This window comes from Bufo bufo, chromosome 10 (genome assembly GCF_905171765.1).
Source record: "Bufo bufo chromosome 10, aBufBuf1.1, whole genome shotgun sequence".
NCBI lineage: Eukaryota > Metazoa > Chordata > Amphibia > Anura > Bufonidae > Bufo > Bufo bufo.
The window spans coordinates 21,132,704-21,160,445 of NC_053398.1; the positions used below are offsets into that span (position 1 = coordinate 21,132,704).

The 27,742-nt window shown below is 45.3% G+C and overlaps 2 protein-coding genes across 3 annotated transcripts in view; one reads left to right on the forward strand and one right to left on the reverse strand.

The window, feature by feature from the left end:
• The first annotated feature begins 278 nt into the window (after nt 1-278).
• F2 (coagulation factor II, thrombin) lies at nt 279-26,601 on the forward strand. The gene is made up of 14 exons (XM_040409177.1): nt 279-436; nt 10,566-10,726; nt 11,778-11,802; nt 13,744-13,797; nt 14,635-14,740; nt 17,451-17,587; nt 18,472-18,777; nt 21,494-21,598; nt 22,315-22,441; nt 24,022-24,189; nt 25,133-25,306; nt 25,398-25,576; nt 26,048-26,118; nt 26,346-26,601. Exons 1-14 carry the CDS (start codon nt 340-342, stop codon nt 26,484-26,486), a joined length of 1,851 nt encoding a protein of 616 aa, XP_040265111.1. The 5' UTR covers nt 279-339; the 3' UTR covers nt 26,487-26,601.
• CKAP5 (cytoskeleton associated protein 5) overlaps nt 26,472-27,742 on the reverse strand; it is a 56,823-nt gene continuing 55,552 nt past the window's right edge. For both annotated transcript variants that reach the window (XM_040409174.1, XM_040409175.1), the window contains exon 46: nt 26,472-27,470. The gene's annotated coding sequence lies outside the window, so the exon portion shown is untranslated. The remainder of the gene's footprint in view (nt 27,471-27,742) is intronic.

The window sequence follows — 27,742 nt, forward strand, 5'->3', positions numbered from 1 at the left end:
TTATTACCCTTATACCCTGCAGTGTATAGGGCACTAATACTTGTATTGGTCATTACTGTTAGCGAGACGGGCATCCCTGCCCGTGTCAGTGGACAGAGGACCACGCAAGGTGGCAGGGTCCAGTTCTAATGGTGGCACAGAACCGTCTGGTACTTTGTGCATGTCAATAAGCCATGTAACACTATGGTAATGAGGAGGCCTCAGGGTTTGCTGGTCAATGTGTAACTGGTCCTGACCCCAGAGGCTGAATGAGGGGGGAGGGAGAAAGCCCAGAGGAGGGTCTCTCTGTCCGACATTGGAGAATGCTCCAACTATCCCTTCATTTGACTTACAGCTGCCATGCAAAGCCTTCTCTTCCCCAGCATGCCGCACCAAACCAAGATCCTCTGTGGATTACTTCTGGCCTTCCTGCTGCCCCTGGCTCTGGGTGACAATGGTAAGAATGGGATTTAGTACGTGACTGGCTGAACAATACAGGGGATAGTGGCCGCTCATACAATGGGGACTGTAGATAAAGCAGGGATTTAGAAGTACGACCAGCAGGATGGCAGAGTCCGTGTCGAGGTCTGTCAAATTCATGAGACAGTATTTATTTTACTCACTTCTATAGCGCTGACATATTCCGCTGCGCTTTACGGACATTATCAATACTGTCTCCAATGGGGCTGACAATCTACAGTCCTATCGGAATGTCTTGTGGTGTGGGAGGACAAACCGCATGTAGATGTTGTCCTCGGACCCCAGCGGTGCTAACCACTGAGCCACCTCATCGATGTCATATCTATCATCTATCTATCTATCAATTCAATTCAATAAAGCTTTATTAGCACGTCCAAGTAAAACATTTAGCATTGCCAAAGCCAAATAAATAATAAATAATAGGTATTGTGGAGGGGGTTTGATGTGGGAATTAAAGGGGGTGGATGTTGGGTTAAAGGGGCAGTATAATAGTCCATGGTGTCTTATCTTCCTCTCAGTATCTATTTATCTATCTGCAAAAACAAAGAGCAACAGCAGCACAGCAAAAGTGAAGGTCGGGTGCAATCCTCATGAACTGTAGGCGACAAAGTCCATAGATAACCTCCAAAAGACAAATAATGAGGCAGCAGTCCGACGTGGGTAAAGGGTGTCAGACCCGTTTAGTACCCCTGTAGCAACGTTTCAGCTCAGCTCAATGGGGCCTTTGTCAATCTATCTATAATCTATCTATCTAATATCTAATATCCATCTATTTCCATCTATCTATCTATTTTCTATCTATCTATCTATTGATTTATTGATCAGGTAACAAATAAACTCCAAACTCAGATTAAAGGGTGGTGGACCTGTTTTATTCATCCCAACCAATACTATCTATCTATCTATCTATCTATCTATCTATCTATCTATCTATCTATCTATCTATCTATCTATCTATCTATCTATCTATCTATCTATCTATCTATCTATCTATCTATCTATCGCATAAGATACATGGAAAATTCCACCTAGAAAATAAGAAGGCGCTTAAAGGGTTTCCTGGGACTTAGATCAGTGGGTCCAGTAGATTCTGGTGGCGTTGTTGTACTGCAGCTCAGCATTTACAGTGGACAGAACCTTCTGCCTCCACTGTATAGTTTCCAGCACAGGCGGCACCCAGAACCATCTGTTTGGTGGGGTCGCTGGGAGTCGGACCCACACTGATCTTGAGGCTAGGCCATCTCAATATCTAAATCCTGGAAAGTTGAATAGTTTATTTAGCTTCGCCCTGAAATCACTGAGCATTTAGGCCTCATGCACACGACCGTTTTTTTTTGCGGTCCGCAAAACCGATTTCCGTTGTTCCGTGATCTGTGACCGTTTTTTCTTCCGTGGGTCTTCCTTGATTTTTGGAGGATCCACGGACATGAAAAGTGAAAAAAAAAAACTAAGTCAAGTTTGCATTGAAAATGATAGGAAAAACGGACACGGATCACGGACACGGATCACGGACGCGGATGACTATCTTGTGTGCATCCGTGATTTTTCACGGTCCCATTGACTTGAATGGGTCCGTGAACCGTTGTCCGTGAAAAAAATAGGACAGGTCCTATTTTTTTCACGGACTGGAAAAACGGATCACGGACGCGGAAGCCAAACGGTGCATTTTCCGATACAGAAAACGGAGCAACGGCCGCGGATGCACACAACGGTCGTGTGCATGAGGCCTTATTGTGTGAGTTATAGGTCATGATCTTGAGGGGTGGACTTTACCACCAGGCAAACCAAGCAAATGCTTGGGGCCACAGAGATCGGGGGCCCCCTGCCGGCCACAAGCAGTTGGCTGAAAAGGAAAAAAATTTGCAAACCAAGGGCAGACATATGCCCCTGCTCCCAGTCCAGTTGCACAGGGGCCCAGTAGGGTAGAGGGCCCTTCTCAATTGTAGAGCAGAAGTGTCCAGACTGCTGAGAGTGAGGGCTCATGCACACAAACATATTTTCTTTCCATGTCCATTCCGTTTTTGAGGACCTTATGCAGAACCATTCATTTCAATGAATGAAGGTACGCCGTGTGCATTCCGTTTCAGTATGTCTCCATTCATGTCCGTTCCACAAAAAAATAAAACATGTCCTATTATTGTCCGCATTATGGACAAGGATAGGACTGTTCTATTAGGGGCCAGCTGTTCCATTCCGCAAAACACGTAATGCACACGGACATCATCCGTATTATTTGCAGATCCGTGTTTTCTGGATTGCAAAATACATACAGTTGTGTGCATGAGCCCTGAGGCTTAGTGATGCAACCGAAAAGAGCTTAGCAACAGGGGCCCTCAGACATAACTTGGGGCCCCAAAAATTAAAAATCTGTCCCTGTTTACTGGCACCTTCTAATTTCCGTGGCTAGCCCTCATTTATGTTTACTCTCATTTTATTAAACAAAGGTAATATCCAGATACATAGACTTCAAATCAACCAGTACATATACACTCAGAATCACAGTCTATGGCCTCATGCACAGAACAATTTTTTGGTCCGCATCCGAGCTGCAGTTTTTGCAGCTTGGATGGGGACCCATTCACTTCAATGGGGCCACAAAAGATGCGGACAGCACACATCCGTTGCTCCGTTTCGTGGTCCACAAAAAAAATATAACCTGTCCTATTCTTGTCCATTTTGCGGACAAGAATAGGCAGTTATATTAATGGCTGTCTTTGCCATTCCTCAAATTGCAAAACGCACACATGTTTTGCGGATCCACAATTTTCGAACCGCAAAACACACAATAGTCGTGTGCATGAGGCCTATATCAGTGAAAAAACAAGGCAGAAGGTGGAAAAATATTAGTAGTGACAGCTATTGCAATTCTTCAGATGTCATCAGAAATAGCTAAATCCAAAGTGTAAACCAATAACCGTATAAAATAAAGAAAAGAAGTGGAATGAAAAAAAAAAAAAGGAAAATAGTGTAAGTGTTAGGCCCCTTGCACACGAGCGTGTCCGGAATATGTCCGGATGCGTTCAGTGAAAACTGTGCGATTTTGCAAACAAAGCCCTTCAGTTTTGTTTGCAATCATGTTCAGTTGTTCAGTTTTTATTGCGCGGGTGCAACGCGATTTACTGCGTTTTGCACGCGCGTGATAAAAAACTAAAGGTATACAAACAACATCTCTTAGCAACCATCCGTGAAAATTGCATCGCATCCGCACTTGCTTGCGGATGCAATGCAATTTTCACGCAGCCCCATTCACTTCTAAATCGCAGAATATAGAACATGCTGCAATTTTCACGCAAGGCAAAAGTGATGAGTGAAAACCACCGCTCATCTGCACAGCCCCATTTAAATGAATGGGTCCGGATTCCATGCGTTCACATCACGCATTGCACCCGTGTGCGGAATTATCGCTCGTCTGCAAGGGGCCTTATGGAGAGGAATGAGGGGAAGGAATGAAGGGCAGGGGGAGGAGGTAAGGAGTCTTTTATACCAACTCCTTTCGCTAATGCCTAGATGACACACTCGCCCCAGTCCCATCGATATATGATAATGTCACGATGTCAGTTTCTTAACATCACTTGGGAAGCTCTCCCAAAAGCCTGGAGAACTCTGTGGAGTAAAGGAACAGAGAGAGAGAGAGAGTTCCATCTAGTATAGAACCTATCCCCCTGATCATGAGGTTATGCAATCAGTTCTTCCATTCTAAATAAATGTCGGAGCTCAACAGCCTATTCACAGAGAGAGGGCGCAACCCTCGATTTCCAGTGCCTCGGTATCACTAATCGTGCTGCTGTGAGGAAGAACCTTAGAGCACTCTTCTTCATTTGGGCTAAAGTCCATGAAAATTTGCCGTAAACCTGGAGCACTTGGTCCCAGAATTTGCTTAAGTAGGGCAAGACCACCATATACTGTATCTAACACGGTTCCCTCCTCCTGTCCACATCTCCAACCTGGATACATTAGGGAACATTTGGTGAAGGGTTGTCGGGCAGTAATACCACCTGGAGAGAACCTTAAAATAATTATTTTTTTTTGCGTGGGCTGCTACAGACAATCCATGAGAGAACGTACACATCTTGAGAATGTCCTCCGGTGAAAAAGTGAGTTGTAGGTCTACTTCCCATTTTTGAAAATAGGGATCTACATCTGGGTTGCTCTGGTCCAGTAGAATCGTATCCATCTGTGATAACAGTCTGAAGTGAGTGTCGGGTTTTAGAAAAAGGGTGTCAAAGTCCGTCAAGGTATGACAAAGCTTTTGGCTGAGGAAGCTATTTAGGTACGATCTCATGTGAGCATACGTGAGCCTCAGAAAGCCTTTAAGCCTGTCACCCAGATCAAGGGATTCGTAGGACACTACTTTTGTATTCTTCATGACGTCATGGAAAATGCACAACAGGAATTAGGATTTTCATGACATGCCAACAATATTACATAAAGTATATTATATGATATATAGCAGAGGGCTGCCAGCCAGAAGATGCATGTACCACAGAGGCAGGCAACCCAGGTGGCTTCTTTAGGGTACAGGCACACGTTCAGGATTCATGAAATCCGCAGGTGTTCGCAGGCAATTGATGCGAATTTGCATGCGGATTTTCCTAAGTGAATGGAGAAAATCCGGTCAGGAAAAATAAAATAAATTGACACGCTGCGGACTTTAAAATCCGCTCCGCAGGTCAAAATCTGCGTGGAAAAAATCCGCACGCAGTCTTGATCATGTGCATTTAGCCTTAGGGTCCATTCTAAGTGGGTCTGGTGCCCATTTTAATAAATGATGAGAACCTGCACAGGAATGTGGTCTCCATATGTGAACCCTTGTCCGGAAAATGGAGTCACCAGAAGCTATTGTCGGGGGATTTAGGTGTATAGCGATGGCGCCTCATTTTTACCTTTTCTATGGGGGCCACCATCCTCTATATACCCCTGCAAGGCAGCTGTTACCCAAGGGTTGAAGAGGTTTTCAGGTTTTATGCAAATGAAGCTTAATAACAGCGTAAATGAACATTTCTACCTTTGGGGCGCATTTCTTAAGCTCGCCTATTTTTAGGCGTAAAATTAGACTGGCGGATTTGATTCAGCGGTCAGTCTTTTGCTGAGTATTTATTCAAAGTCTCACAGCTGTTAATGAATTAGACTAGGCGTATTGGTATAAGGCCTCATGCACACGGCCAGTCCGTTTTGCGGTCAGCAAATTGCAGTCCCTCAAAACACGGATGCCGGCTGTGCGTATTTTGCAGAATGGACCGTCCGACCCTCAGTAGAGCAGTCCTATCCTTGTCCGTGATATGGCCAAGAATAGGACATGTTCTAATTTGTTTGCAGGGCTGCCTTGTGTGGCTCCATTGAAGTGAATCCTGTTAGGATGCGGACTCAAACCATGGTCGTGTGCATGAGGCCTTAGGCATCACGCACACAAAAGTTTTTTTTTTCCCGTTTACGTTCCGTTTTTGTGTTCCGTATATTAATTTCAATGGGTCTGCAAAAAAACTGAATGTACTCCGTATGTTCTGTATTTCCGTTTTTCCGTTCAAAGATAGAACATGTCCTATTAGGCCACTTGCACACGACCGTATGGCTTTTTCAGTGTTTTGCTGTCCGTTTTTCCCGAATCCGTTTTTTTTTTTCAGTAGTGTTTCCGGTTCCGTTCCATTTTTTTCCGTATGGCATATACAGTGTACATTAATTACATAGAAAAAATTGGGCTGGGCATAAAATTTTCAATAGAAGGTTCCGCAAAAACAGAACGGATACGGAAGACATACGGAGTACATTCCGTATGTGTTCCGTTTTTTTTTTTGCAGGCCCATTGACTTGAATGGAGCTACAGAACATGATTTGCGGGCAATAATAGGACACGTTTTATCTTTGAACGGAATGGAAAAACGGAAATGCGGAATGCATATGCCTATTGAAATGAATGGTTCCGTATACGGACGGTATACGGAACTCAAAAAACGGCCCGTATACGGAACGCAGAAAACGTTGGTGTGAAGCCCGTGCTGTGGACCGCAAATTGCGGTCCGCAATGCACGGGCACTGTCCATGGGGCAGCCGCATAGGGATCGTGGACCTATTCACTTGAATGGGTCCGCGATCCCTCCGTTCCGCAAAAAGATAGAGCAAGTTCTCCGTAGTGCTTCCGTAGTGTTCCGTTCCGTGCTTCCGTTCAGCATCTCCGGATTTGCGGACCCATTGAAGTGCCCCCTTGTGGTTCGGATTCCTCATCATTTGTAAGAAATCTGTTAGCTGGCGGTGAACGAGAGCATTCTTGTTTACATTCAGAGGCTGTAAACCCTTTGTATATCTAGTCCTGCTCTAAGAAGTGGATACAATTGTATCCTGAAACAATGCTGGATGCCAGACAGATACATTGTAGCAATTTATGTGATATCAAAACAGGATATCATTGTATCCACTTCTTTACTGAGAGCAGGACCATGGACAGGTTTACTGCCTTCCCATTCCCTGACAGCAAACTAATATTTTGCAAATGATTAGAAATTGAAAGATTATGGGGGAATTTATTAAGGCATTTCATACCCGCTAAAGAGCTTAGGGAGAGTTTGCGTCACCATTTCATTTTCCGTTCTTCTGATCCATCAGAAGAACAGAAGAAAACAGGATCCTGTGCATTAGGCTACTTTCATACCCCTGGTGTAAATTCCGGCAGAGAACAGCCGGAATTCACCGGATCCGGCACTGCTAGATGCGGATGGAATGTCCGCCAGGCCCATTGAGGCCTCTTTCACACGAGCGTTACAGAATCTCTCAGATGGTACATGCAAGTTCAGTCAGTTTTTTCTGCGATTGCGTTCAGTCTTTCCGTTGGAGAAATGGAGAACCGGTTGGACACAAACCTCTGCACGCTGCGTTTTGTGTCCGGCCAATTCTCCACTCAGTTATGCACATTTGGAATCAGTGTGAGCCATTTCCGTCTGAGATCCGTTTTTTTTAGACAGGAAATAAAAACACTGCATGCAGGATTTTTTTTCATCTAAAAAAACAGATCTCAGATGGAAATGGCTTAAACAGATGCCAAATGTACATAACTGATGCACAGGATCAGTTTTTTCTTTTAAGGATGCATTTTTTTACAGGATCCGCGTTTCAGTTTTTGATGCGTTTTTCACACGTGAAGAAAAACTGGAGAATAATGCTCTCTATCTTGCAGCAACCATTAGTGAAAAACCCATTGCGTCCGAATGCCTTCCGTTTTTCACACAAGCCCCATTCACTTCTATGGAGCCAGGGCTGCGTGAAAAATGCAGAACATGCTGCAGATTTTTTTTTCCTGAACCAGAGATGATGCGTGAAAACTGACTCATGTGCAAAGATCCATTGAATGGGTCAGGATTCAGTCCGGATGCCATGCGCTTGCCTCACGCATCGCACCAGGACGGAAAATTCGCTTGTGTGAAAGAGGCCTAACAGGAGATCTGACTGGTGGCATTTAATAGATGGAAATAAGAATGTGCGACCACAAGTTGGACAAAAAAATTAGGAAAACAACAACATCAGGGGCGCTATACGGATACATGGGGGCCACATCCCTCTGTTAAGCATCACTGACGTTTTTTAAAAGTGGCGCAAGAGCGGCACTACAGAGCAGTGTGAGGGCTTGTTCTTTTTGTGGGGCATGTTGGAATTTTTCTTCGTATCTTTTTGGGGTACAAATTACTTTTTCAATCACTTTTTATTAAATTTTATTGGGAAGGTGAGGTGACCACAAAACAGGGAATCGGCAATTTTTATTTTTTCTTCCGTTACAGAGTTCACCACACAGGAAAATATTTGTAATATTGCCTTTTATGTTTATTTTTATTATGTGTAAAATTGGGAAATGGAGTGATTTGAATTTTTTTATTTTTGTGGTTATTTTTTACATTTTTAAAAAACTTTTTTCTTCTTACTTTTTTCATTGTAATTTTAGTCCCCCTAGGGGACTGGAATGTGCAATCTCCTTATTGCTTGTACCATAGACTGCAATAATAAACGGTTGGATTTTCACTGGTTGCCTCGGGCACGACTTTTCAGGCAGCTCGCTATGACAGCGCTGGAAGCCATCACAAGGCCCAAGGCAACCAATTGAAACCCTGTGATTTTGCCACAGAGGCTTCAATCTGAGCCCCCTCCCCCTGTCTATCCCCTTTGATACTGCAGTTTTTAAATGACGGGATCTTCAATCTCCAATCCCAGTCAGTGTGGCCGGGTGCTGGCTGTATTACATAGCTATGTATGGGACGGGTGCGGCATACAGTTATGTTGTGGGGCGTGTAGGAGTTAAAGGGGTTATCCCATTGTTAACGTAAAAATGGAAAATCAGACATCATATAGAACATGGCAATCTCTTTCTGACAAAGCTAGAACCAGCCCTGTACCTCACATGGATCCAGAGATCTCCCCATTCATTATATCAAGCTAGCAGCTCAGGGGGAGTGTCCATTCTGCTACAGCTCAGGGGGAGTGTCCATTCTGCTGCAGCTCAGGGGGAGTGTCCATTCTGCTGCAGCTCAGGGGGTATGTCCATTCTGCTGCAGCTCAGGGGGAGTGTCCATTCTGCTGCAGCTCAGGGGGAGTGTCCATTCTGCTGCAGCTCAGGGGGAGTGTCCATTCTGCTGCAGCTCAGGGGGTATGTCCATTCTGCTGCAGCTCAGGGGGTATGTCCATTCTGCTACAGCTCAGGGGGAGTGTCCATTCTGCTGCAGCTCAAGGGGAGTGTTCATTCTGCTGCAGCTCAGGGGGAGTGTCCATTCTGCTGCAGCTCAGGGGGTATGTCCATTCTGCTGCAGCTCAAGGGGAGTGTCCATTCTGCTGCAGCTGAAGGGGAGTGTCCATTCTGCTGCAGCTTAGGGGGTATGTCCATTCTGCTGCAGCTGAAGGGGAGTGTCCATTCTGCTGCAGCTTAGGGGGTATGTCCATTCTGCTGCAGCTCAGGGGGCGTGTCTATTCTGCTGCAGCTCTCTCCCTATCACAACTCAGGAGGCAGTGGAAGGATGAAACTGAGCATGTGTGGCGATCTCAGTGAGCAGGACAAAGAAATAAGAAAAAGAGCAAACAGCAGGTGGCGCTATACAAATACATTTTATTGAATAACTCAGTGGCTATACAAAATTTTTAATTACCGGTACATGCAATTACAAAAATATTCAGATCCAGGTGCTGGTTTGAAAACTGTAGAATGTTTTTTTGTGGGACAACCCCTTTAAGTAAACAGCACTGAGCTGCAATACTAGGCACTACCACTACCAAATGTACGGCATCGTGCCTTGTCAACAAAGAAGTCTACATTGTACTCATCGGGGCGATGCAGCCTCTTCAGTAATCTAAGTCCCCCCCCCCCCCCCCCTTCCCCACTGATCTGATATTGAATGCCCATTGTACCTTTAAAAATATTTTTGGCTGGGGACCATGGAGGACCTTCCTCCCTTAGACACTGACATTTAGAAATATTGCTGCTGCTTATCAACGTGTCCACCAGCCAACCCCTCGATCTCCAGAGAAGGATAGAGACAAGAGTATTCATCATGGATTTCTGTTGGGGCATTAGAGAGTATTGTTAGGGCATTACATTTGCTTTAATCTAATCTATGGGCACTGCTATGTGGATCCTGCTGAAAGTATCTGCTCTGTAGCTAGCATTACCCCATCAAAGGAGAACCATTAGCCCCTATACACAAATTGGTCCCCCTGCAATTGGCGTGTTCGTCCGGCACACATCTAACGTGTGTGGCCAGCTTTGGGCGGCACAATATTTCACATGTGAGAGCAGCTGTTTGTACTCCAGAGCTTCTCTTCCCACTGAGAAACAGGTTCAATATAATATTTCCACTTTCCTCTCACCATGTCTGCCAGTCTTAAGTATTTTGGCTATGCCCCTGTAGCTATCCCCGTAACCCCAAGCCTTCATTCAAGCCATGCCCTGAGGTTGGATTGCCTTCTTGTTAGCCGACATGAATCCTATAGACGATCTATGTCTGGTATCCGTCCAGTTTTCAAGACTGTCATTCTGCACAGATAAGGAGAAGGAGGACTCCAACTTTTCAGGAGCCATAAAGCCAGTGGTCCATCCAAAACGATGATAACGTGATATACATTTCCCCATCTCTTCCTAGTGTTCATCAGCAACCAAGAGGCGATGTCTGTCCTCAAACGTTCGAGGAGAGCAAATACACTTTTTGAGGAACTGAAGCAAGGAAATATGGAAAGAGAGTGCATGGAGGAATTATGTAACTACGAGGAAGCGAGAGAGATAAAGGAGTCAAAAGATGCCACGGTGAGACGATCGGGTTATAAGGCTCATGTGATGTTAATACATGTACATGTTTTATAAACCTCAGTCAGCATGGGACTCAGGTTTCTTGGAACCACCACAGGAAATGACTCTGCAGGTTCACCCCCAGTCTATACAGGACATGTACACATCCACTTTGAATATGCTAATAAGAAATAGACCCTAGTGGTAAATGATTGACTCCAAAGTCACTTCCAGATAGGGTTGCTTTCTGTTGGGCCTTTAGGGCTTATTATTCTATTAGAGATTAGCCACCACCCTTTGGTACTCTGGTGGCCCAGCCTGAACCCAGGAGCCTGAGGGGGACCAAAGACCCTTGTGGTTCATAAGAAGACACCAGTATTATAGAAAGTGCATGCTGGTCAAGTTACACCTCTGCCTGGAGGGAAGGGGTTAGGTTGACGCTATGTGCCTACCTTCCCCTGGCCACAAAGCACTAAGGGGGGGGGGGGCCAAGCTGAACTCTTGCACCATCACCCATGAGCCTTTAGCTTCGCCCTTGCCTGGCTGGAATGTTATTGTCTAAAACGAGTGAGCTCTGATGTCATAAACATGACAAGTCATATAAATGCTTCTGTGGAGCCCATGAGCTCATGTCATCAAGGACTTCCATAAGTACATAATGGCTGCTGATGCTGCAGAGAGCACCTGAACTCTTTTGCCACTGCTTAGAGATTTTCTTAATTACAAGTTTCTGAGTGCAGCATTACTTTCTTAAAAACAGAATATATGTGCATGACATCACTGCCGTCACAAATCCAAGCAATTATTTTAGAATGGTGGACAATGCCTTGCTATTTATACAATTATGCCCACGATGCAATTATAGTACCAACATGCTGATGTCTGTTTCAACATCATTAGCCCTTATCCCAGGACACTGATCAACTACATGCTGCCCCTTAGTGATTGTGTTCATTCATTTTGTCCATCTGAATTGTATTGTATGGATGTGCCTTGTTGCCAAAAACACCTTGTGCCTGTGCAAATGTATATATATCATCTTCACAGCCATGTGTCTTCTGTATTACAGGACACATTCTGGCACCAGTATCAAGGTAAGTAATGAAATAATGAAAACACATCACTTATCTCAGTGCACTGGTGTCTGTGTGTTTGCTGATTTCCTCATAGTTCAGCGGTCGCCTGTTATGAAGCAATGCAGGAGGCTATGACTGCGTCTACGTGACGAGCACAGCATGTCCTGGAATGGTTTATTGGTACAATTGGGGGGTGCGCTGTACGTATACACACAGTAGTGCCCACCTAACAAAGCCCTCTAAATGTGTCAGCCTAGTCCAGGGATCAGCAACCACTGGCATTCCAGCTGTTCTGAAACTACAACTCCCAGAATCCTCCTTTGACTTCTATGAGAATTACAAGAACTGCCGAATAGGTGTACATACTGGGAGTTGTAGTTTCACAGCAGCTAGCTTGCCGAAGGTTGCTAATACCTGGCCTACTCCTTTATAACAATGCAGTACAGCCAAAGGCCCATGAGAATGCAGCCAGACGCCCAATATGTATCGGTGTTGTCGCCTGTCCCTATGGCGGTTGCACATTCAGCCACATCATCCTTCCATCTTCATGTGTGATAGCAATATCTTCCAGTCATCAAAAGAACTCAGTCCATAACTTGACCTCTTGTCTGACCCACTTGGAAAATGTCAGTGATTATGGCTCAATGTTCCTAGTCCCCAAGGAGATATTTTGGAAATGTTTGCCTAGGGGTATGTCCTTATACTAAGGCCTCATGCACACGGCCGTTGTTTGGGTCCGCATCCGAGCCGCCGTTTCACTTCAATGGGGCCGCAAAAGATGGGGACAGCACTCCGTGTGCTGTCCACATCCGTTGCTCCGTTCCGTGGCCCCGCTAAAAAAACATAACTTGTCCTATTCTTGTCCGCGCTTTTGCGGACAAGAATAGGCATATATTAAAGGCTGTCCGTGCCGTTCCGCAAATTGCAGAACGCGCACGGACGCCATCCGTGTTTTGTGGATCCGCGATTTGCGGACCGCAAAACACACCACGGTCGTGTGCATGAGGCCTAAGGGTATGACCACAAGGTCAGGTTTCACGATGCAGCTTTAGAAGCCAAAACCAGAAGTGAAATAAAAAAAAAAGAGGAGAAGTTGTATTTGCCCTTCATACGTTCTCCCCTTTTATGATCCACTCCTCATTTTGGCTTCCAAAACTGCATGAAGAAACCTGACCATACCCATACCCTAATGGCGCATTCACACGACCGCAGGGTTTTGCGGATCCACAAAACACGGATACCGGCCGTGTGCGTTCCGCAATTTGCGGAGCGCACATGGACGCAACTATAATACAAAATGCCTATTCTTGTCCGCGATTACGGACAAGAATAGGACATGGTCTGTCTTTTTTTGCGGGGCCGTGGAACGGAACTACGGATGCGGACAGCACACGGTGTGCTGTCCGCCTCTTTTGCGGCCCCTTTGAAATGAATGGGTCCGCACCCGTTCCAGAAAAATTGCGGAAGGGATGCGGACTCATTCATACGGCCGTCTGAATGAACTCTAAGAGTAGCTTCACCCAGGGGCTATTATTCAATTAGCCTATATCTAAATATGTTTGCCAAGGCAGAGAGAGTTGGCGGTGCCCCTTGGCACCCTGTATCTGGACGCATGCTCTGTCTGCCCTGCCTCCTAGCTATCCCCCTACCTGTACTAACCAAACCACAAAATTTTCATCTTTTTGTTCAAGATTGAAAAAACATGACTGATTTATTTCATAAACAGCTCCACTTCTGTCAACAGGCTGTGCCTGGTATTGCAGCTCAGCTACACTGATTTGAATAGGACTGAGCAGCAAGACCACACACACAACCCATGGACAGGTGTGGCAGTGTTTCTGGAAGATAGCAGCCATGTTTTCTTAATCCTTTAGGACTGATCCTAGTGATTTATAATATACTTCCTATAAATGCCACTTCTTGGATTCAAGTGAAAGGTTGTTTCATGCTCCTTCACAGCTTGTCACCCTGAAAAGAAGCCGCCGAGACAGTCCCTGGACCTCTGCATGTCAGGTGAGCGGTGGTCCGTCTGCTTCCATGATTCCCCTGCTCTACATACATGTAATATGCTACACACCATTCATCTCCATGGCATCTATGTCAGTCGGACCCGTGTCTTCGGCTTACGTGGCCTCTTGAATCTTCAGATGTTGTGGTAGATAAGAATCAGGCATGTTGGATTTCAACTGCCCAATCCCAGCAGCTTTCTTGTCACTCACTACATATGCATGCTTGGCCGAGCCGAGCATGCAGATGTATGGCAGGATCATGAGAGATAGCTGTTGGCTTGTTCGGCCATCTCATGTGTATGGCCAGCTTAAAGGGTTATTCCAGGTTTTTACTACTAGTGACCTATCCTTAGGATAGTCAATCAATATCTGATTGGTGGGGGTCCAACACCTTGCACCCCCCACTGATCAGCTATTTTAGAATAACACCGGTGTCAGAATGCCCCTTTAAAGGGGTTGTCCAAGATCAGAAGAATACGTCTGCTTTCATTCAAAAACAGCACCACGCCTGTCCACAGGATGCGCCTGGTATTGCAGCTCAGCCTTGTTCACTTCAAAGGAGCTCAGCGGTAATACCAAATACAACCCCTGGACAGGTGTGGTGCTGTTCCTGGAGACATTTATTTCTAATGCTGGATAACCCCTTTAAGGATGGGCATCAATATTGTGAACATGGAAAACTCCCTTTAATTAGAGAAATAAATTCTAATAATAGTAGGTCTATGAGTGTTCACCGGGGTAGTAATTGAGAGTATTACTAGTAGTAATAATTAATAATGGTAGACATAGTGCATTAGTGATAGCAGGCGGCACCTCACCTCTCTCCATTCCTGATTGACAGGTACCTGCGCAGAAGGAATTGGTCAGAATTACTTTGGAACCATCAGCGTCACCAGGTCGGGGCGAGACTGTCAGTACTGGGACAGTAACTTTCCGCATAAAACGAAGTAAGTGTTGGCTGTGCATGACTTGTACATTGCTTCATCTTGAAAGACACATTCATCACTCATTTAAAACATGCTACCGTTTTGTGCACACAGCTCCTATGCAGTTTCATGTCTCTCCCACACTGCAAACAAAGCTTGTGTATTGTCCGATCCAGAAATGACGTGTCGCTCTCATCTGCCCCCCTTTTTTTTAGGCCTCATGCACAGGACCGTATTTTGTTTCCGTGTCCGACCCGTTTTTTTTGTGGATAGCATGCGGACCCATTCATTTCAATGGGTCCGCAAAAAACGCGGACAGCACACCGTGTGCTGTCCGTTCCATTGCTCCGCCAAAAAAATAGTGCATGTCCTATTTTTTTCTAGTTTGCGGACAAGGATAGTCATAAGGCTCCATTCACACGTCCGTGGTGTGTTGCGGACCCGCAAATTGCGGATCCGCAACACACCCGCCCAGCACCCCTATAGAAATGCCTATTCTTGTGCGGACAAGAATAGGACATGTTCTATCTTTTGCGGAGCTGCGGACCTGAAGATCGGGGCCGCGCTCCGCAAATGCGGATGCTGACAGCACACTGTGTGCTGTCCACATCCATTCCATCCCCATAGAAAATGAATCGGTCCGCACCCGTTCCGCAAAATTGCGGAACGGATGCGGACCCATTTGCGGATGTGTGAATGGAGCCTAAACCTGAAGACAGTAGAAAAGTAGTGTAGAGGGAATGTCACGTGTAACCACGAAGACACATCAGTCTGCATGGATGCTGTGGACACAAAATGGTAATAGCTCTCAGTAAGGCCTCTTTCACATTTGCGGATCCGCAATACACAGGTGCCGTTCCGTGGGCATTCCGCATCACGGATGTGAACCCATTCACTTCAATGGGTCCGCAAATCCGGAGATGCGGAATGGTGCGGAACGGAAGCACTACAGAGTGCTTCCGTGGGGTTTCGTCCCGTACTTCCGTTCCCCAAAAAGATAGAACATGTCCTATCTTTTTGCGGAACGGCCGGATCGCGGACCCATTAAAGTGAATGGGTCTGCGATCCGCTGTGGCTGCCACACGGACTGTGCTCGTGCATTGCGGCCGTGCATTTTGCAGGCCGCAGCACGACCAGGGGGCGCACACGCCTGTGTGAAAGAGGCCTAAGGGTCCATTCACACGTCCGCAAAATGGGTCCGCATCCATTCCGCAATGTTGCAAAACGGGTGCAGACCCATTCATTTTTAAAGGGGCCGGAATGTGCTGTCCGCATCCGCATTTGCGGATCCGCACTTCCGTTTCCGCAAAAAAATAGAACATGTCCGCAATTGCGGACAAGATTAGGCATTTTCTATTATAGTGCCGGCGATGTGCGGTCCGTGTTTTGTGGATACACAATTTTCGGATCCGCAAAACACTTACGGACGTGTGAATGGACCCTAAATGAGAGTTAGGCTACATGCACGCGACTGTATGTGTTTTGCGGTCCGCAAAAAAAAGGATGACGTTCCGTATGGCATCCGTTTGTGGATCCATTGTAATAATGCCTATCCTTGTCCGCAAACTAGAAAAAAATAGGACATGCACTATTTGTTTTGCAGGGCAACAGAACGGACATACTGATGCGGACAGCACATGGTGTGCTGTCCGCGTTTTTTGCGGACCCATTGAAATTAATGGGTCCGCATCCTATCCGCGAAAAAAATGGAACGGACACGGAAACAAACGTTTGTGTGCATGTAGCCTTAGGCTACATGCACACGACCGTGCCGTTTTTTGCGGTCCGCAAAAAACTGAAGCTGCCCGTGTGCCTTCCACAATTTATGGAACGGGCGGCCCATTGTAGACATGCCTATTCTTGTCCACAAAATGGACAAGAATAGGACATGCTATATTTTTTTGGGCGGGGCCTCGGAACGGAGCACACTGAGTGCTGTCCGCATCTTTTGCGGCCCCATTGAAGTGAATGGGTCCGCATCCGAGCCGCAAATACTGCGGACCAAAACAACGACCGTGTGCATGAGGCCTTGAAAGAATTCTCTGGGATTTTCATATGGATGGTCTATTCTCTGGATAGGTCACTAGTATGAGATCGGCAGGTGTCCAACTCTCGTCAACCTTGCCGATCAGCTGTCAGAGGAAGCTGTGGCACTCGTAGAAGCTCTGGTGAGCACAACAGCCTCCATTCAACAGTGGCTGTGCTTAGTATAGCAACTCAGCCCCATTCACAGCGTAGCACAGCGAGTTTGACTGTTTCCGTAATCCCAGCCACCTCTGGTTTCCATTACAGCCTGGATGCGGAGGACCTCTATTGTCAAGAGGTGGGCCCCGCATCTATCAGACATCGATGGTATATTCTGTACATATGCTTTACATGTCCTGGAGGTCTCACAGCCATTTTTATGGTCAAACCATTTTCTCCTGAAATGTATCACAGACATGATACATAAAATAACCCTAAATATTTTCTTCATGGCCCCAAGAGGTGTCCATGTCCAGGACATTGATGGGATTCTTTACTAGCTGTGACTTCCCTTATCTTGTAATACAGTGTGGGATAAAATAAGTGACCCCTCTGCTGCTAAATATTGCCCTGACTAGTCTGCCTTGCTATATGCTGTGTATATGTTGGGTTTGAGAGATTGATGGTGACCATCAAGGAACTGAGATGTGACTGGCTACTTCAAGATTTCCTGCACTGTAGGGTTGTAACTTCTCTGTTTTCTCAGGATTAACCCAACCACCCACCCAGGGCACAATCTGACTGAGAATTATTGCCGAAACCCAGACGACAACCCACTGGGGCCATGGTGTTATACCAAGGATCCTGAAAAAGCTAGAGAGGAATGCTCAATACCTTTATGTAGTAAGTAGGGTTGTGTTTTCGATTTGTCATCGATGGGTCCATATTCCCCTTCTCTGATGTCCAATCTTTCTTTTGGATCTCCTTCCTGTCTTCATGGTGGACAGTTCCTTACTGATATCCAGCAATGCCTGGTCTACTCATAGTCTTCTCCTTTTGACTACTTTACTGAGCTCTTCACAGCCATATTTTCTTGTCTCTCTTCTCCTTTGGAATTCCCTTTCACTAATGGTCCATCCCTTTAATTTTGCAACCACCATGGACATAGGGGGTGCAGAGACAGCAGTACCACCCAAGCTCTAGTCTAGTGTCTCAGGGGGCTCAAAGGCTCCTCTGCAACATAAGAGGACACTAGTAGAAATGGCAGGGGCTCTATTATAGTGCTGGATTTGGGGCCCAGGAACTTCAAGTTACGACTAAGGCACCCCCTAACTCTGGTTTCCTCTTATTGTCGGGGCTATCTCTCAAAAGTTGGAGCCTGCAATCTGTGGCTCTAGCTTCTTTGAAACTACAACTCCCAGTATCAGGAAATGCTAGGAATTGGAGTTTTGCAACAACTGGAGAACCTGGAGTTGCAGACCACAGTACATTTGCTGCAGAGTAATTCAATTCTTGGTATTGGATCTTACATTTAGAAGACAGGGAAGCATTAGTGTGGACAATCAGTAGCTCATTCAGTGCTGAAATGGCACCCGCTTCATCTCCGGAGCTGGCACATAAGACATATAATACATTTTCAATGAGTAGGTTACCGATTCATTATACAAGTGGTCTAACTATTGGCTGTCCAGCTGTTGCTCCAGCATGTCTGGACAATCACAGCTTGAAGACAGCCTCTTTATACCTTCCCCATTCCAATAATTTCCCCCTGGTTATTGTCCCCATAGGCAACAATGGATTTACAATTGAACCAATTGTGCAGGAAGTGGAGAAAACTAAAAAGAAAGAGGAGACACCCTGCGTGCCAAATCATGGTCTAGACTATGATGGCACCCTGGCAGTGACAGTGTCCGGACTTCCATGTCTACCCTGGAACTCACCATTAGTGAAGGAGCACAACCTCAAAGACTTCAGGAAAGATTTAGTCCTAAAAGAGAATTACTGCAGGAACCCAGACAATGATGACGAGGGCGTGTGGTGCTACGTGTCTCACAGCAACACCACCTTCGACTATTGCAAATTAAATTACTGTGGTAAGTAACCTTCACTTATCTGCTCCCCGCTACCACCCTTACCCTTTATTACACTCACTGACAAAAAAATACCATACCAAGGAGGTGCAATAATACTTTCTATGCGTGAATGTAACGATGATATGTAAGTGATTACAATGTGAGAGCGAAAGGAGAAGTTTATTGGGGAAAACTGTACAACTGAAAAGAGGCAATAAGACCCTGTTGGGCTGCCTCTAGCCTGGATACAGTAATTGATACGGCCTCTAGCCTGGATACAGTAAGAGATACGGCCTCTAGCCTGGATACACAATGAGATACGGCCTCTAGCCTGGATACACAATGAGATACGGCCTCTAGCCTGGATACAAGATGAGATATGGCCTCTAGCCTGGATACAAGATGAGATGCGGCCTCTAGCCTGGATACAAGATGAGATACAACCTCTAGCCTGGATACAAGATGAGATACGGCCTCTAGCCTGGCTACAGGATGAGATACGGCCTCTAGCCTGGATACAAGATGAGACACGGCCTCTAGCCTGGATACAAGATGAGATACGGCCTCTAGCCTGGATACAAGATGAGATACAACCTCTAGCCTGGATACAAGATGAGATGCGGCCTCTAGCCTGGATACAAGATGAGATACAACCTCTAGCCTGGATACAAGATGAGATACGGCCTCTAGCCAGGATACAGGATGAGATACGGCCTCTAGCCTGGATACAAGATGAGACACGGCCTCTAGCCTGGATACAAGATGAGACACGGCCTCTAGCCTGGATACAAGATGAGACACGGCCTCTAGCCTGGATACAAGATGAGATACGGCCTCTAGCCTGGATACAAGATGAGACATGGCCTCTAGCCTGGATACAAGATGAGCTACGACCTCTAGCCTGGATACAAGATGAGACACGGCCTCCAGCCTGGATACAAGATGAGATACGGCCTCTAGCCTGGATACACGATGAGACACGGCCTCTAGCCTGGATACAAGATGAGATACGGTTGGACATGGAGGCATCGAGGTTCTGTATGGTATCGTGTGGCACATTTGCCTATAGATACTACAGCTGGGCCTGTAGATCCTGCACACTCATAGGTTGCTGAAGATTGGCGATAAATGTGTGTTTTTGTAATACGCATCCCCCACTGCAGCCCCAGTACATGATCCAGTAGACAACTGACTGCTCTGCTTAGGCTAGTTTCACACTAGCGGCAAGGAACTCCGGCAGGCTGTTCCGGCGGGTGAACAGCCTGTCGGATCCGTGCTGCAGCTAGTGCACGTGTGCCCCCGGACTACCGCTCCATTGACTATAATGGGGGTGGGCTGGAGTTCCGGCGGCAGCACGGCAAACACTTGGTGCTAGTGTGAAAGTAGCCTTAGCTTTTGTTCCAGTTTGTTTGCAGGACATTTTCTTATAACCTCCTGTAAAGTGTGCACCAGACATTCACTGCTGTGGTGCTTTGTGGGACGTGTAGGGTTTACATCCAACAATCATGAATAGTCTGATATTGTAATAAACCATACCACAATTCAGCTGTATATGAGTGCACAACTGCTGGGCCGCTAATGGTAGGTAGCAAAGGTGTGAATGCAGCTATGAATGTGTGTGGAGTAGAAGACATGATTTAAAGGGCATCTGTCAGCAGATTTGTACCTATGACACTGGCTGACCTGTTACATGTGCGCTTGGCAGCTGAAGGCATCTGTGTTGGTCCCATGTTCATATGTGCCCGCATTGCTGAGAAAAATTATGTTTTATAATATGCAAAGGACCCTATAGGAGCAACAGGGGCGTTTCCATTACACCTAGAGGCTCTGCTCTCTCTGCAACTGCACCTTGATTGACAGGGTCAGTTATAATGATGTTTTCACTGCCTGGTCCTGTCAATCAAAGTGCAGAGGACTCAGCAGTTGCAGAGAGAGCAGAGCCTCCAGGTGTAATGGTAACGCCCCCGTTGCTCCTAGAGGCTCATTTGCATATATTAAAACATAATTTTTCTCAGCAATGCGGGCACATAGGAACATGGGACCAACACAGGCGCCTTCAGCTGCCAAGCGCACATGTAACAGGTCAGCCGGTGTCATAGGTACTAAACTGCTGACAGATGCCCTTTAACTCAAAAAGAGTATGAGATTATGTTTTATCAGGCCTGTCTCAGAACACTGACATTGGGGTTCTGAATTTCATACATGTTGGTTTCTCATTCTGTGGGGTTATCAACATTTTTCATGCTTCCCAACACTTAACTTTATTTGAAGGGATTTAGTATGGAGATGCCTGCAGGATGACCAAGGGATCTTAATCACCCTGCAGGGGTCCACAGGAAACAAAATAATGTGCTGATTACTTTCATAATATATCTGCATGGGGGTCCGAGGTCCAGTGAACTCAATCCTAATGCTATATACAGTTCGCTCCAAAGCTCCCCCTAGTGGCGACCGCTGGCAGCTAACATTTTATCATATAACTATATGTTTAAGCAGATTTGGAGTTCTGTATCACTAAAACAATGCTACGACCATTGTAAAGATATACTATGGCAATAATCTACACATGATGTGGTGGGCTTACAGGCAAAAGCTAATTACCAAAATTTCAGAGCACCAGTCCATGTCCATATCCCATCAGGCAGTAAATGGTCACTTTTTATATTATCACTTGTTCATGTCATTTGTTTCTTATTCTTTTTTTTCTTGTCGCTGGGCTCACCCCTGTCTCTGGCAGATAGTCCTATAGATGAAGAACCCATTACTAGCCAAGCTGGGAGAACAGATTCAACACAACATCAAACATTCTTTGATGAGAAGAGCTTTGGCCAAGGAGAAGCAGGTGAGGAAAGCATGGTGTGTGATAGATGTAGTCCAAACATGGACGGGACAGCCTTGAGCTATGAGGCTAACACTAATGAGTATTCCAATCACAGACATTTATGGCATGGTCATAGGATACCGCCATGGGGGTCGCATGCACCCCATGTTGGACCTAAAACCCAGAAGCACAAGGAAACAGGGAAAGAGAATCAGAAGAAAGTCACTGTGTATGTAAAAGCCGCTTATAGCCTATAGGTATCTAACAGCCAGGGGTGTAGCTATAGGGGTGAAGAAGAAGCCATCAAATCTAGAAGTTGGTGCTTGAGGGAGCCAAAAGACCCAATTTTATAAATGTCACATGGTAGGTGGGGGCCCTATTACATTTTTTCATTAGAGCCCATACCAAAGTTACGCCTCTGGAGCCGACAGTGAAACCTCAGCCTTTTAGACAAAAAATAAACTTTTGCCTGGATTCGACCTTCAAAAACATGCTCCTGGCCTACAACCAAGGAGGCCAACATAGAGTGATCCATGTCCAATAATAACCTATGCCATATAAGTAGTAAATCCTATATACCTTGTGATAAAGGAGCAGCCGATCATGCCACCTTACCATGAAGGGTTCCATGACATGGTGGAGACAGTCAGTGATCCTGGCCATGAAGTGAATGATTGGTGGGCACAGTACTACTTCTGAGTGACGTCATCAATGGTCATGTTATATTTTATCTGCAGTTTGTGGACTGAGGCCACTCTTTGAACAAAAGAAAGTGGCTGATAAAAGCGAGGCAGAGCTGCTGGAATCGTACATCCAAGGTCGGATTGTTAAAGGAGAAGAAGCTGATCCAGGCAGTTCCCCATGGTAACTCTAACAGGACCGAGTTTTACTATCGCTTTGCTGTATGACATGACCTCAAGGATCCTTTGTAAACCACACGAGTAGTTTTTCTTCGGAATGTTTTCCAATTTACCTTCCTCTATAGTCAGCAAATGTAAAAGCTTGTGTATCATCACTATCTTGGAAACTGTCAACAAGGAGGCCACAATGATATGTTGTTCTCCCCGTTTCTCTATCTATAGTAATTTGAGTGCATAGTGGATTATAAGTTCATTATGAACTGCAGGTCTGATTTGCTAATTAACGCCTTAATACCCCTATGACCGTACTTAGTGACACGTGAACATTAAATGCACATATGGGGACATGGGCCGCGCCTGGTATTGCAGCTCACCGCCATTTACTTACATGAACTGCTATACCGCACACATCATAGGGCCCCATTGCAGTTGAAGTAGAAAAGTCGAAGGTGTAAATTACCCTCAGAAAAACGGAAGCCTCGCACTCTTTTCCCAACCGATTTGCATGTTATAAAAAGTGGAGCAGGTGCTTCATAAATATGACACTTGGTTTGAAAACTATATTTTTTTATGTATTTATGCCAGACAGCTGCCATAAAGGCATTGATAAATGTAATCCATACAGCCCTTAATCCCTGCTTTCTCACAAATAGTACATGATAAAAATCAGTCTGCTGGCAGCCACCACTAGGGGGAGCTCAGTGCAGTTAAAATTATACAGCTACTATTGAGCTCATTGGAAGTTGTAAAAATATCTGTGCAGTCAACTCCTCTAACTCGTCTCTGAAGTAAAATACAATCATGGTTGGGTAGCAGGAGTTCGGTGCCACCTCCCTCCGCCATAAATGTGGTCTCCACAGCAATGATACGGTTGTCTGTATGGTGCGTCAGTGTCAGGCACAGGTCCTTTTGTTTTATATTGGAGAACCCATTTCAAGGGATTATCCATGTTTTTATAAATTGATGGCTTATCCTTATTTTAGATCAGTGGAGGGGTCCTACTCTAGATACCCCTACTATTTGATGGGTTGGTGGCGCTGGTGAAAGTTCTGTGGCCTCTTCACTGCTCATATTGGTGGGTACTGCACAGTGCCATACTTCATGTATTGGCCGTGCTTGGTATTGGATCTTTGTCACATTCGAGTGTGATGATTTTTGGGGATGCCGACAGTCGAACCCCACCGTTCTGGTATGAAAGGTCAATCTTATAGATATACCTTCCATTTTTAAAACCTGGATAACCCATCTAATGAACTTTTGGTATTCATTTTAAGGAGCCAGGTTGTCCTGGGTATCTATACATGGTCTACCAACATCAGCTGGCCTAACTGTTGACTGTTTCCAGGCAGCCACACTAAACTGAACATCATAAAAAAAATATAAATAGCGGAAAACCACAAAAATGAAGATGACTAATGTGCAATCCAACTTTAGTCTGTGGTGGAGCTCCATTATCTTTCTGATGGTTTCCCTTATACTCGTTTCTCTTGATTTAGATCACGTAGTTATCTGGAATGGGTGACATTGTAATATATTCAAACCAGATAAGGCTTCACTAACAACTTTGCTGATTTCCATTTTTAGGCAGGTGATGCTGTTTAAAAGAAGCCCCCAGGAGCTCTTGTGTGGAGCCAGTCTCATAAGTGACCGCTGGGTGCTGACCGCCGCTCATTGTGTCTTCTATCCTCCATGGGATAAAAATTTCACCACTGAGGATCTCCTGGTGCGGATAGGAAAACATTATCGAGCCAAGTAAGACACCTCTCATGAACACAATGTGACAAACACACGGCCAGCGTTGAACATCATGAGATATCTGGTGGCCGATCAAATGTTTGGCGGGCCACCATAGCCTCATCCAGTTTCTGGTACCAAGGGGAAAAAAAACGATTGGACAAGTTAGATATGATCAGAAGATTTATCAAAACTGGTGACTTGGGAAGGTGGAGTTGTCCATAGCATCCAGTTAGAGTACAACTCTTATTTTCCCACCTGATTGGTTACTTTTGGTAACTTCTCCACTTTTCTATTGTACTAGTTTTGATAAATTGCTCTATTTGTCAACTAAAACCAGCCGGTATTAAAGGGGGTTGTCTCACCTCAAACATCAGTGGCATATTGCTAGGATAGGCCACCAATGTTAGATAGGTGCGGATTCCATCTCTGGCGCCCAAACTGAAGGAGAGTGCACAGTGCAAGCATGGCACTCCCATAGAAATGGAGAGTGGCCGCGCATGCGCTCTTGTTCACTTTGGGAGCTCCATTCTAGAGACAGGTGTGGGATCTGCACTTATCTGACATTGATGGCATTTCCTAGCAATATACCAGCAATGTTTGAGGTGAGACAACGCGTTTAAGCAATGTGTGGCGGGCACTATATAGCAGTCATTTTTGGAAACAATCTTTTTGGGTACTATATGGTGGTATTATGTGGGCTGTGTACATAGCAATATACTAGCACTACATGGTGTTATAACGTGGGCTGAAAACTGGCAAGAAGTTGAAGGGGCTGCGAGCTTGTCACCCACTGCCCTGTATTATATAACATTGGCAAACACCGTAGGACAATGCTAGATCCCATTGGAATGAATGTTATTGTAGAATGGGTATAATGTCCAGTTTTCGCTGTGTGACAAAGGACATATTGGGGAATGCCAAAAGTTTTTCCTATTGACCTTTCCTCTTCTCCATCCAGATACGAGAGGACAACAGAGAAAATTCTGCAGCTTCAACGGATCATTATCCACCAAAAATACAACTGGAAGGAAAATTTGGACAGAGATATTGCACTTCTGCAGCTGAAGAAACCCCTGACCTTCACAAATAATATCCATCCAGTGTGTCTTCCAACCAAGGAGATTGTACAGAAGTAAGGGCCTTCATATCTCACCAGGCAAGGTCCTCCAATCTGGTATGAAGTTCTAGCATCTGACAGGCTGCATATCAATGGTGTCTTTCAGATTCCTGCAGTCAGGGTACAAAGGTCGTGTCACTGGTTGGGGCAATCTTCAGGAAACATGGAGCTCAGGAGGACCACAGTTGCCTGCAGCCCTTCAGCAGATAAACCTTCCTGTAGTGGAACAGGAGAAATGCAAGGCTTCCACCAAGATTAAAGTAACAGATAACATGTTCTGTGCAGGTAAATAGCTTTAAAGCAAGTAGACTACTTCACATATCAGAAGGTCAAAGTATGCCAGGGGTGGCCAGTCCATAAAATATTTGCTTCCCAACAGCCAAGGTGGGTCAGTTTTCTGTGAAGGGCTTGGGATCACTATCTGGAGATGGCGCTTCAAAAACACTAAGGATTTAACAGGGTATTCCCATCTGCAGCAATTATCACCTATCCACTTCTGACAGTGGGGGAGTGTGAATAGATTGGCGATTGCTTTGCTGTGCATTAGGCAGAGGCATGGTCAATCACTTATGTTAATCAGTGGAACAGCAGGGTGCATGCCCAACTAGTCCATTCAAATCATCCTATCCAAGGTATTGGGGGGACTGAAATTCACCCTTCTGGTGATCAGACAATCAATTGACCATTCAACATCTGTGCTGTGCGTAGCATCTACCAGTTTATCAGTGGTCTTGACTCTTTGCCCATTTATTGCAGGTTACAGTCCAGAAGAGGGTAAGAGGGGAGACGCCTGTGAAGGAGACAGTGGTGGCCCCTTTGTCATGAAGGTATGACCAAGATAAAAAAATTTTTTAGGGAGGGACATTCATTAATGTTCTGTCATCCATTAAGGTTGGTACCAACTTCACAGTCGAAGGAGTGAATGGAATTTGAACCTTTGTTTCTTGCCTTGCTCCAAGGGCTATTGGACGACACGTACTCCAAGAATTGCTCAGTTTATAAGAGCGATACAGAACACGATGGTATAATGGTCCTATGTTGGTTTTCTTTCTAGGATCCCATCAGCAATCGTTGGTACCAGATGGGTATAGTGTCTTGGGGTGAGGGATGCGACCGTGATGGAAAGTACGGCATGTATGCGCATGTACATCGCCTTCGGAAATGGATGTTGAAGACTATAGAGCAAAATCCCTAAGAGCAAGTTTATTTTCCAGCATCTGGTTCTTAACCACTTAGCTTTCAAAGCATTCCAGCTCAACACAACCAAATTCTGTACGTCTGCCCATCAATAAAGATATTTTTAAACACTTCCTCTATGGCTGGGTGTTATCCAACAGTGTGCACAAATGCATCCAAGCTACCCCAAAGGGATTCTAGTCAGCACATTTTACCCTCGCAAACCACTTACACCACTAGATCAGTGCCATGGGAGCAAGAACATACAGTTGTTAGAATATCAGAGAAAACAATGTTATATTCCCTCTCGGCAAGGGTCTACCTTTCTAACGAGAAGGGATTTCTCCAAAGCTGACCAAACCATTGACACAAATACATAGACCATGATCATCCAGTGACCTACTCCTCACAGGCCACCACTGAAAGATGATCAGAGTCAACCAGTCTTCTATCAAGGATACAGAACCTTCTCAGCCAAAGTTTAGGACCTCAAGACAAGCTGTCCTGGAGACCCATTGCAGACATGTGAATAGAATAGAATAAGGCTGAGTTCACACCAGTTATTTGATCAGTTATTGTGAGCCAAAGCTGGGAGCAGGTCATAAACACAGAACAGGTGCAGATCTTTACATTACACCCAATTTCTGAATAGGTTTCACATAATTTTTTGGTGCCATTTGAGGGTATTTAGTCTTTTGCATTGAAAAAACAGAACACATGATTTTTGAGATTAAACAAAAATGTAAAAAAGCAAACTATACATGGTTCCCACTGAATAACCTGTTAAGTTTGGGTTATTTTGGTTGCATGTAGTTTTATTTTAACTTTTATCCAAAGCACAATGGAAAAATAATTTTTTATAAAATACTTGAAGTTTAAAATTTCATGTGTATAATCCAATTAAGGAATTACTGTCTTACAAAATTATTTTCTATTTGTATGAGCGTACAATCCCATTTCATGCCATGGTCAGACTACAGCAATGAAAGGCCTAACCATGGGGCTTGGAACTACCTCCAATCCTGGCTGTGGAGAAAAAGGCTGCTCAGAGCAGTTAGTCACAGTTTGTCCCTAGAGCAGGAGTGCTCAGCTTACTCTAAAACAGCGATGGATGAAGAGACCGTGTCCACTGCGGGGAAACATGCTCCGCGTAGGAACGGGATTTCTCATTATGGACACTGCTTCTTTCACAGGAACACACAGCATGATTCACACGTCCGCAACCGTTCCACAATATCGGGAACGGGTGCGGACCCATTCATTCATTCTCAATGG